At 35.6% G+C, this 12376-nt stretch overlaps 1 protein-coding gene across 3 annotated transcripts in view; it reads left to right on the plus strand.

Annotated features, from left to right (window-relative positions):
- LUC7L (LUC7 like) overlaps positions 1-12376 on the plus strand; it is a 46606-nt gene that overhangs the window by 26553 nt on the left and 7677 nt on the right. For all 3 annotated transcript variants that reach the window (XM_001364897.4, XM_016424137.2, XM_007499182.3), the window contains 2 exons: positions 5721-5831; positions 10705-10848. In XM_001364897.4, coding sequence (XP_001364934.1) covers positions 5721-5831; positions 10705-10848 — 255 coding nt within the window. The remainder of the gene's footprint in view (positions 1-5720; positions 5832-10704; positions 10849-12376) is intronic.

The raw sequence follows: 12376 nt of genomic DNA on the forward strand, positions 1-12376 counted from the left end.
ACCCTATCTAGCCTTTCCTATCAAATTAACTTGATTCTGTTTTCTACATTATTGTGTGTGTGTGTGTGTGTGTGTGTGTGTGTGTGTGTGTGTGTGTGTGTGTGTGTGTATGTGTGTGTGTTCTCAGAGTATAACCACCTTTGTGGTAGGCACTATTTCACTTTTGCTTTATATCTCCACCACTTAACACAATGCCTAATACATAGTAGCAACTAATAAATGCTTGTTATCTGACAGTAAATGCTTAATAAAGAATTTTAATATTTATGAAATGTAAAACATAACACCTTGTAATTCTGCTATTCACAAAATTAATATCAAAATGAGAACAGATTTCTATTTAAAACCTACTAAAGTAGCTGATTTATGGGGAGTATACTCAGAAATAAGCAGAAAACGTTAGGTTTTATTTAATGACTACAGAATGATATAATCTTTTAAAATAAAATTGCACTCTTGTTCTCTTCTGCTTAAGGCAAAATGAATTAACAGATTTACTACTTAAATGATTATTCAACGTTATTTGATTCTCACCCTTTGAGGTTCACTCAGTCCATATTTAACTTTTCAATTAAAATTCTGGGAAACTATCTCACGACCTTCAGGACACTCTTTTCTCCTTCATTGAGTTTAAATTGACATTTACTTTATCTCAGTCCTCTTTATGAACTCTGAAATGCCTTTATCTGATCACAGTCTGTTGGCATTCCACCTTTGTCTTCCTTCCTGCCTTAAACTTGTTCTTCATCCACAGTAACCTCTAATCCCTTTCCCTCTTTTTTAAGCTGTCATCCCTGTATTCACTATACTCTCCACCCTTCTTCATCTTGACCTCTTGGTGAACCATTTGAACTACACTGTCCCCTCTTGTCTCTTTATCCCTTATATTGCTGATCTTAACCTGCTAACCCACGACCTCAACTCCACCCCATCCCCACCTCCAATCCACTGCCTTTGAACATGCTACTGAACAAAGCTGTAGGAATTTATAAAACTGGTGCTGACTGGGTCCACTGAATATTGGTATTATATGACTTCAGCTAAGTTCTTGTTGCTGCCAGGCAATTCATCTCTCCTCATACCTTTAGGGCTCTCTTTCCCCTTGCCCTCTTCGCTAATAACCTTTTCCCATATTTTCATGAAAAAATTGACACTATTCACTTAGAACTGAATTTCCCCATCTCATCTATCATTCAGATTCCTTCTGCCACTTTCCTTTACTCCATCCCACATGAAGAGATGAACATTTTCTTTGCCAAAGTGTACTCTCTACTTGCACAAGTTACATCACATGTTCTAGCTCTAATCTAAAGACTGCTGCCACTGTTATCCTAAACCTCTCTTTGTCTATTAGCTCTTCCTTTTTACAAACATTCCTGTTTACCCCATCCTCAAAAAAATTCAATTGATCCATCTATCTCTACTAATTCTATCTTATATTCCTCCTGACTTTTGTGGTTACATTCCTTGAGAAAGCTGTGTACAATCAGTATCTCCATTTCACTTTTTTTCTTAACTTTCATTTGTCTAGTTTTCAGACATCCAACTAAAATTGCTCTCTTCGAAGTTACAAATTCTCTTTTTAACTGTCTAGCCTTAATGGCCATTTCTTAATCTTTATCTTTCTTGACCTCTGCAACTTTTGCTGCTGTCAGTCTCTCCCCTGTTTTCTCCTTCTTTTTCTTTTTAAAATAACCCTTACCTTCCATCTTGGAGTCAATACTGTGTATTGGCTCCAAGGCAGAAGAGCGGTAAGGGCTAGGCAATGACTTGCCCAGGGTCACACAGCAGGGAAGTGTCCGAGGCCAGATTTGTACCCAGGACCTCCCATCTCTAGGTCTGGCTATCAATCCACTGAGCTACCCACACCCTGCCCCTGCCCCTCCCCCCCCCCCTTTCTTCTTAATAGGTCTTTTGTGTTCTCTGCTGGTTCTCCTACCCAGGACTTCCTCTTTGTTTTCTTTATTAGATTTTCATCTATATCATGCCTGCTCACTGTGGGGTATCCCCTAGGTTTCTGTCCTGGACCCTCTTCTCCCTCTATGCTATTTCACTTAAGTAATTTCTTCAGCTCCGGTGGTTTCATTTATTATCTGCTTATCCAGCCTTAACCTATCTCTTGACTTAAAGTCTTGCATTTCTGACTAATTATTAAGCATCTCAAACTAAATGTCTTGTAGACATCTTAAATTCAACATGTTCAAAACTAAAACTATCTTTCTTCCCAACCCTCCCAAGCTTCCCTATTATTGTGGAAAGCATCACCATCCTCCCTGTCACCCAGGCTCCCAACCTAGATATCCTCAACTGTTTTCACCCTTTTACCCCCAATCTAATCTGTTGCCAAGGCTTGTTGATTTTACTTTTATATACATATAAATTTTATTTTATTACGTATGCCTCCTCTGATACTACTACTATCTTGGTGCGGGTTTTTATCATCTTACTTCTGGACTATTGTAATCTCTATGTAGAGTCTTCCCTATCTCCTTTGAGGTAAAATTTTTAAAGCTCTTTATAACTTGATTCCCCTTCCCACAGTTGTCTTACACCCCACCCCCACCCCCCAACAATTCAGTCTGCTGACATTGACATCCTTGCTGATTGTCACACAAGACACGCTTTAAATTTGTATATTTTCATTTACTAGCTCTCATTTGTCATTCTCTCTGACTTTGCTTTCTGCCTTCCATCAAATCCTTGCTAAAATGTAAACTTTTCTGATTTCTTTTCGTTCTAGAGCCTTGCGTCTGTTGATTATTTCCCATTTTCCTGTATATGGTTTGTATGTATTTGTTTGCATATTGCCTTCCCTATTTGATTATGAGCTTTAAGAAGGCAAGGACTTTCATTTTTTGTGTGTCTACAGTGTTTAGTAGGCACTTAATACTTATTTATTGGCTGATATCACTAATTAACATTTTTTCATTGTAAAAAATTACATTACTTTTGTCAGTTGATATAAGCAATGTTCATCTGGTTAAGCAAATCAGCAAGCAGCTTATTAAATAATTGCCTGCTGTGGACTCAGCTCCTTACTAAATGCTGGAAATAAAAACAAAAGTTGTGAATAATCCCTCCCCTCGGGGAATTTGTGTTAAAATAGAAAGTGGCAACATGTACATAAATATATGTCATACAGAATGGGTGCATTTTTGTATGTTGCTTTTGTAAAAGAGACTTCTTAGCATGTGACAGTATCAGGAAAGCCAGCCTTCATGTAGAAATTGAAACTTGAGCTGAGTCAGAAAGGAAAACAGGGAATTCAAGAGATTTTAGTGAGGAGGGAGAACATTCCAAGCATGAGAAACAGGCAGTAAAAAGGTTTGGAGATTGTGTGCTCTGAATGAAACATGTTAGGTCAATATGGCCAGACAGTAGGCTCTTTCTCAAGATCATTATGTGAAGTGGAATAATTTGTAACAAGACTGGAAAGGCAGGAAGAATTGAGGTTGTGAATAGCCTTTAGTGTCAAAGTAATTTAATTTTGATCCTAGAGTTGTTAATGGTGGCTATTGATGAGTTTATTAATTAGGGGAGTGATATTATACCTGTGCTGTAAGAAAATCACTTTTTACAGTTATGTGGAATATAGATTGTAATAGGCTAGGACATTGGACAAGGAGACCAAATAGGAAGCTATTGCAGTAGTCTAGGCAAAGAGATGAATAATAAGGATTTGATTCAAGAAGTGTATGTCTTAGTGATAAATGTGAGAGTTAAATCAAACTAGACCAAAGTCTGATGAGAGAGTTAAGAGTTGAGGGTTGACAGTGAGGTTTTAAAACAGGAAGAATGATGATCCCTTTAACTCTAGAGGGAAGTTCAGTTGAGTGGTGGGTTTGGGGGAAAAGATAAGGAGTTGAATGTGTTGAGTTCTGGTTGCTAAAAGGTAATGCAGTTTGAAATGGCTCTTAGGCACTTGGTGATTGTAGAACTGGAGTATAGGAGAGAGAGAGAGAGAAGTGGAAGGATCACCTCTTCATTAATGACTAGAGGAAGTAGTAGAGGATAATGTCAAAGGGTTTTGAGATGTTGAGAAAGGGAGAAAAGGTAGTTTGTGTTGGATAACTTCTTGATTAAGTATAATAGCTTCTCAACTGAAATTGGGCTGGGTCTGCTTAAGGGAAAAGAATTTTTCAAAACACTTGTAACAGGTTGAAATTTAATTAGGAAGGAGTAAAAAGATTATGCATTGAGATAGCATAGTTGTAGTGGACTATTTAGTTTAGCAGCATGTGTGAGTAAGAGTGGAAAACTGCTGTGCCTAGGTCCTGAGAAAGTAAGAAAGTAAATAAGACATGGTATTGATAATAAAGAGTAATATTTTCCAACATAAGGAACCATGATCTGTATAAATATATTATACTCTGAACTTGATAGGGACACATCATTTAACATTTTTAAATAATTTAAGAGTATATCTGGAGATTTAAAAGTTTTCTTTGGGGTATTTGTTTACAGCATTTTTACACCTAGTTTTTGAATCTTTCTATTTGATTTTTTTATTTAGCCAAATAGCAAAATATTCATATTATTTGAGCTTATATAACCTAACTATATTAGTGAAATGAATTCTAGATTTCCAGTAATAGATATTCTGAAATTTTGCATGTAATGTGACTATAAACCCCTGAAAAATTTGTAAATGAATAAAGCATGTAAGGTCTTATACTGTGCAAAACACTGGGCATATAACTCAATATTATTTTTAGTTAGGATGGAGACTAGCATAGTGTCCCTTCCCTTCAGACCACTTCCTAAACCATTCTGGAAAATGAAAACCTCTAGCTTTAAAGATCTCCAGAGAAGGCCTCTTCTGTGACTGGCCATTCTTGTATTTAAAAAACAAAAAACAAAACCCATCCTGTTGGAGATTTAATTTCTTTAACCTAGATCTCTTTTTTGTCCTGGTTCTCACCTTTGATAGAGTTAGAGCCACCTTCTATAATTTCATTTGATGTTTAAGTTTATCATCAACCTTTCCAAACTTTTTTTTTTTACTTCTTACTATAACAAGCTGAATTTGTGGAGTTAAAATTTCTTGTTCTTAATATTTAAAGTGATATTGATATTAAATGTTACTTCAAGTAGCCTAAAGTTTATCATCTGGGGAGTATGGTCTGTAGTGAAAGGAGCACTGAATTAAGTCCAAAAAAAAGGGGCTCAAATTAGATTTGCCAGTAGCTGAATTAATTTAATTTTGGGGTCATTGTTTCTTCATGTGTAAAATGGGAAGATACTTGAATAGGTGATCTCTAAAGATTTCTAGTATTTTTCCTTTCAAATTTTATCCCTTTTTGATTAAAATTGTCCTATCCTTACCAGAATAAAACTTTATTCTTGCCTTTTTGGTTTGCTCAGTTGCATTATATATGTAACTCCCAAGAATACCAACTAATTATATTGTATATGTTTTCTTTGAATCTCCAGCAAAAAGTCATTTTTGAAATTTCTTTTTAAATCTGAACTTTGTAGATATCAGGAAACAAAGTAAATTTTTTTATGAAAAATACCTCATCTAATGCTTCTATCAAATATTTCTGTAGGATTGGTGGGTTTTGTTTTATTCATAGGAGATGGAAGAATCAGATGTCTTAAAATTTTTCTCTTAAGTCAGCTTATCAGCTTTAAGAAATTAACCATTGGTTATATTTACAAGTTTTAAGTGCTAGAAGAAAATACATTTGATTATAGTTATCTCTTTATCTTAAATGCAGGCAATGGATCATCTGGAGTCCTTTATTGCAGAATGTGACAGAAGAACTGAACTTGCTAAGAAGCGACTGGCTGAAACACAGGAAGAGATCAGTGCTGAGGTTTCTGCCAAGGTATCATTTAATTAAGTGTTTAATTAAGTTCTTTCATTCCTATTAACAGAGCTTTGGAATTTTACATTTAAAAACATTGCTTGTTTAAAGCATTCTCTAAAGAACAGCAATCTGGAATGTGTAGCATTCATGAAGACTAACTCCCACTTTATCACTAATAATAATTAAGGTTCCCCCATAATAATTAAGGTCCTTCAAGGTATATATATCTGTTGATGTTTCTTAAGCACTGAAGTAAATTGCAGACACAACACTAATTATTAGGGAATGTAATTGACCAGTCTGCCATGTAAAAATCCTGTAGACTAAAGCCTTAAATATACTCCATTTAACTACTTTGTACCATCTGTAAATTTAACAGGGAAGTAAAAATGGAAACCTATAAGTTAGTTGAAATAAGTGAACTAGAAGGGATAACCCCTTTTTACTAGATTTTTATTGTGGGTTCATTCCAATTTCTCAGGCTAATGGAAGAGGAAGGAAAGATTTTTCATCTTCTGGATATTTTTTATCCATGCTATACACTTCTTAGTAGTGAGTACTGATTATAACTAGGAAATGACCCCTATCATAGTATTCTTGTACTCAGGAAAAAACCTTAGAATGATTTGTTGATGGTTGTTGAGTTCACGATTAAAATTAACAGCTTGAGCCTTGTTGTGGTCCCCTAGACGTTAGAATAGCAACTGAAAGTATGTGGGTATTAGTGAGTGTGCATATTGTTACAGCATGATATAAACTAACCAAAATAATAGAATTGCTTTAAGTAAGGCTCAGAAACCAGCAAAAGAACAACCAAGATTCCAGAAGATTCCAGAACCCTGGGTCTTGCCTTGATGTGCTCTTTGAGGTTTGAATCAGTTGGCCATACAAGAAGGAAGGAGGGAGGGACACCTTACTCTGTTAGTAGTATTACTGTTTTAATTTTGATATGGAGGGGCTGGAGGGGGAGTAGGGAAACAGACTTTGCCAGGTTGAAAATCTTCATGGTGGTATATTAAATGTTTCCATTGTGGGGTTAGGGAGAACAGCCATATGATGTATGTTGCCAGTTCTGTAAGGTAAGGCAGAAAGGTGAGTGTGAGATTCAGCAAAATATAGTTTTCATGGGGCTTCTTTTTTTATGGAAAGTTAAGAGTTGAAAGAGATCCTAGAAATTTACTTCAGCTTCTCCTTTTTTTTTAACAAATGGGAAAACTGCCAAGAAGGGGAAGTGACTTGTCTTAAAAGAGAAAGGAAATGTTACTTAAATTTCTTATTAAAGAACCTTTAGCAACAGAAGCTTTTTATGTAATGAATCAGTAGCAGTGCCAGAATTACAACCCAGTTCTCACAGTTACTCATTAAATATATGTATCTATAAATATATAAAATTTATGCCTTTTGATTTTGTATTGCAATCATTTCTAAATATATCCTTCCTCCAACTAGAGAAGAGTTGATAAAATGCATCTTTCTCCCCTTATAGCAAAGGTGGAAGACCATGGATATGGAATATTGATCATACTTCCAGAAGCATATATTGACATGTCAGTTGGTTTTGTTTGGTTTTTTTCCTTTTCTGATCTGTTACCACAAGATCAAGGATACCAGCCATTTTGCAAAACCACCCAAAATATCACCTGTTTCTGGTAATATGATCCATGGTTCTCCACCCCTGCAGAAAGGAGAAAGGGAAATACTTTCTCAACTCTTCTCTAGGGCCCCATTATATAGAGATCTTTCATTTTGGTCTTTGCATTTTCATTGCTATATTAGGTTTATTGTTTCTTTATCAGATGTGCCTAATTTTTCATTTGTTTCTCTATATTACTGCCATCATTTCTTACTCGGTGATATGCCATTATTCATTGTTTAGATATTTTTCAGTTGATGTTTGTTTCCAATTCTTCTCTATTATAGAAAATGCTACAAGAAGTGTTAATGGCATACAAGACCTTTTCTGTTTTTGATCTCTTTGGAATCATGCCAATATAGAAGAGCACTCTGGTTTGAGGGATAAGAACATTTCAGTCATATTTAGGATAGTTTCAAATTGCTTTCCAAAATATGGCTCCACCAATAATATACATCATTGTGCCTATCTTACCATACCACAGTCACTTCTTGAAATTTTGCTGATCTTAAATTAGTTGAAGAGTGCCATCAGAGCAGCTAGGTGGTGTAGTGAATCAAACACTAGACCTGGAGTCAGGAAAACCTGAGTTCAAATGTGGCCTTAGACACTTATATGGGTAAATCACTTAACCCTTTTTGCTTCAGTTTTCTCATCTATAAAATGAACTAGAGAAGTGTGACAAGGAAATGACTTTAAAAGAGTGATATATATTAATTTAAGGTCGCCAAGGAATTCAGCTATGTAATTCCTAAATGAAAACTCATGTCAGCAGTCAACCTTTTATGGAGTTTTTAATTACAAACAAGAGGAAGAAAGGTGAGAGAGAGAGAGAGACAGAGACAGAGACTCCAGCCTCCTTCAGAGCAAGCCCTCCTCTCAGACCTCTCCAGGAGCTCTCCCTCCAGGACCTCTCTCCTCTCAGACTCCTTCAGAGCACAACCTCTCAGAACAAAACCTGTGCCAATGGTGGCTCTAGCTTCACCCAGGACCGCCCAGAGGTCTGCCCCTTTGCACTTGTCTGTTGAAGGTCATATTCTCAAATAATTAAATCTTGATCCTTGCTGCAGCCCTTCCTAAATCCTTTTACTCTGATTAGGGTGGAGATTGTAGTTTCAAGACCTGGTTCTGTCATTCCAAGTAGCTCTATTGTATCAATTCTAAAATCAATCATGACTCAAAGAACTTCCTGTTCTCTGCTTAAGCATAGGTCAAAGCCCTTTCCATTGTTTAGCAAAAGGTTTCTGTCCTAAAGTAGTCTTAGGTAGGGAGGAAAAGGATCCTCCCACCCCAAGGGGGTTCACATTCCAATAGAGTTCTTACCATCAGTAGGAAATTTTTTCCAGTATGAGATTTCCTAATGGGGAAATTTCCAACATTCATAAGTCTAAGAAATTTTAAGGTTTACAGAAGGAAATGGCAAACCACTCCATTATCTTTGCCCGGAAAATCCAAATGGAGTCACAAAGAATTGGATACGACTGAAAAACTTAACAACAAACCAAGGAATTATCTGGGGAGAGAGCTCTGGTTAAACTAGTCAGTTGAACTTGTGGATCTACTTCTTACAAATTTGTTTGATAAACATTTTACAGTGTAGTTGCCTAATTGTAATTTGGGGACATGCTGTAATGGGCAAAGAACTAATGGCAAAGTCAGGGCTACTTGGATTTATTTTTGTCCTTCCTCTGACACATTCTAACAATGGCAGAGTCAGGTAATCTCTTGGAACCCATAGACAACTATCTTAATTGTAATTTGCAGTATAGTTGACAAATCTACATTGCTAGAGGGAAATACCTATTGAAATCGCAGCTGAGGGCAAAAAAAAATGAGCATTTGCCATGTTTTTTTAACTTTCCCTTTCTAATCATGATGATAGACTATGTCTTTTGTCTTAGGACTAGCTTAGCAAAATTCATTTCCATTTGGCCAAGGCATGATTAAATTTTTGGTTACACACATTCTTGAACACTACTTACTCTAAGTTGCATTGAATGAAGTATAGCGGATAAAATTCTGGTGAAAATCAGATTCTTGAACTTACAATGTGTTTTAATTATACCCTGAGATAAATATCATGTCTCTGACTGTTGCCATTCTAGGACTCTCCAGCTTGTCAAAATAATCTAAAGAAGCAAAAGGAAATTGTGATGTAGAAAGACCTCTGAATTTAGTTAGGAACTATTCAATTCCTGGATCATTACTTTGTGTGATCTTGAATATAAACCTTCCAGTTATTAATGGTAAAATTGAATTATCTGAATATTTTAAACCATTTCTCAATTGTTAAAAATATAGTAGGCCTAATTCTTTGTCTTTGAGGAAGAATCATGGTTAATGAGAATTTTTCAACAGAAAAAAAGTGTTTCTTTCCAACAGTAAAGAATCATTTTCAGCAGAAATTGCCTATAATTAGTTTTAATTTAAATTTCAGGTCTCCTTGTCTTGCTGTTGTATCATCTCTAAGGCTAGAGTTATGTCCAAAGTAGGAACCATTGAAAATCTGCATTGTGTAATGGTGATGCAGATTTCATTGTGTGTGTGCACTAGATCAAAGAATGTTAGAACTGGAAGGAAGTTTAGAGCTCCTGTATTCCAGCTTTAATCAAGACCTTAGTGATCACCTAGCTATTTTACAGGTGAAGAAACTAGAGCTCGGGGATAGTTCGCTTGCTCAACATTACATAGCCATTTTGACTAATCCACAACTTTTGTGACACACCCCCACACCCAGTCATAGATCCTTTTTACTGTACTGACTTTTCTTTTTTTGCATTAGTGGTTTTTTGTCTTGGAATAGACAGAGGATTAAATGATGCTGAGATAAAACTACTGAACAATCTGTGATCATAACATGTTGCAGAAAACCAGTGGGTATTTTTATATGTTTTAACCCTAGAAAGATTATTCTTTTTGACAGTTTACTACTAGTGAGAATTAGAATAAGCTTGAGCTATGACAAGATGACAAGAGCCATGACAAAGTTGAGTTTTACCTGTAAAGCAGGTGTTGTGAACCACCTTAAGACTAAATTGGGAATAGCAGAAAAAACCTTTGAATATACTTGAAATTCAAAACTTCAATAAGAAAGAAAAAGATCACATTCTTAAAATACAGGATGTAAATAAACCACAGTGTAGCTCTTGGAATTCTTCCATATGACCTGTATTCTTTGAAAATACATTTCTGAAACATAATAGGAATGTTAGAAGAGGTTTTCAGACTTGTGTTCACAATTCTTCTTTTCTCCTGTAGGCAGAAAAAGTACATGAATTGAATGAAGAAATTGGAAAACTGCTTGCTAAAGCTGAACAGCTGGGAGCTGAAGGAAATGTGGATGAATCCCAGAAGATTCTTATGGAAGTGGAGAAAGTTCGAGCAAAGAAAAAAGAAGCTGAGGTTTGTTAAGAAGTTCTAATAGACATGTTTTGTATGACTGCACATTTTATAACCTTTATCAAATTGCTTACCAACTTAGGGAAAAGAGGGAAGGAGAAAATATGAAATTAAAATTTTCAAAAACAAGTGTTAAAAGATTTTTTCATGTAATTGGGGAAAAAACCATTTTTGATGGAAGTTCCAATATTTTCATAAGGGCTTAATGGGATCTCAAAAAAAATTAGGACTTGCCTGAGGAAACATGACTATTAAAAAGGTCAAGCTAAGATTCAGATACAAGCCTCCTGATTACTAGTTATACTTTCCATTATACCATCCTACCATTGATGCAAGGTACTCATTTAAATAACAATGATAGACTGAAGTAATTTGACATGGTAGGCAGAAAAAGCTAATGCCATCCTAGTCTACATTGTTAGCTATATATAGCATGAGGACAATTAGTGTTTTCCTTTTGCCAGACCATATCTAGAATATTGCATATAGTTCTGAATGGAAGCCTTGTCATTGAAAGACCATTGCTGAGCTGGAGTGGATTCTGTGTGTGGTGTAATAATGATAAGGATCACCATGTTATATTAAAAAGTGGCATTGAAGGAACTGGAATTGATTAGCCTAAAGAAAAGAGAGACTTGGAGTAGGGAGGGAAATATGTCTAAAAATATTCAAAAATCTTTTCAACAGAAGAGAAATTCAACTTGTTCTATTTAGCCCTAGAGGGAAGCTCCAGAATCATTGAGTAGAGATTATAGAAAGACAAATATGATTTGCTCAAGGTGACACAATAAGTGAAAGTGGTCATATTCTTGGCCACTTTGAGCTTCCTTAATGTGAAAATTGGAAACTTTTGTATTGCTTATAGTTCAATTAAGCAAATGTTTGCTGTTCATCTACTTTGCCCTAAATTCTTCAGGGATTTTTCTTTATAAAGTCTTAAAGAAATGTATTTTTGGTCTTAGACAGCCTTTTTCAAATGCTATGGGGATCAAGTATTAGAATTTCTGGTGACTAATTGGTTCTCGTTTTTTTCTGGTAGAAATGACTTGAAGAAGAAAGTGATTGGCACCAAGTTGCTGATCATGTAGGCAGTAACTTGGTGCCGGTAATTCTACCAGCCAGTCTAGGATACATAGGAGTTTAGTGAATAGTCAGGTATCATTCACTTATATAAAGAGAGATGGCATTTCATATTTCTGATCCTGAGGAACTTACTACAGTAAGAAGGATAAAGATAAGTATATAGAAGTCCTTTAGATCATATATAAAGTATCATAGCCCTTCATGGAAGGGAGAGCTCACAGTTACATTCACATGACAGTACAGAGTCTTCTCAAAGGAAATGACATTTGGGTGTAGCCTGTCCAGAATTTTGCTTAGAAAGATTATTAACGTTGTTGATTGGATTTGTATATGGAGCAGAGAAATAATAGGAAGGGACTATCCAGAAACTTCTGTCAATACCCTATTATTGTAGTTTAGGTGAGAGATAATGACTATTTGAACTAGGATGTTGGCAGTGGGAACAGAA

This window comes from Monodelphis domestica, chromosome 7, assembly GCF_027887165.1.
Source record: "Monodelphis domestica isolate mMonDom1 chromosome 7, mMonDom1.pri, whole genome shotgun sequence".
Classification (NCBI taxonomy): domain Eukaryota; kingdom Metazoa; phylum Chordata; class Mammalia; order Didelphimorphia; family Didelphidae; genus Monodelphis; species Monodelphis domestica.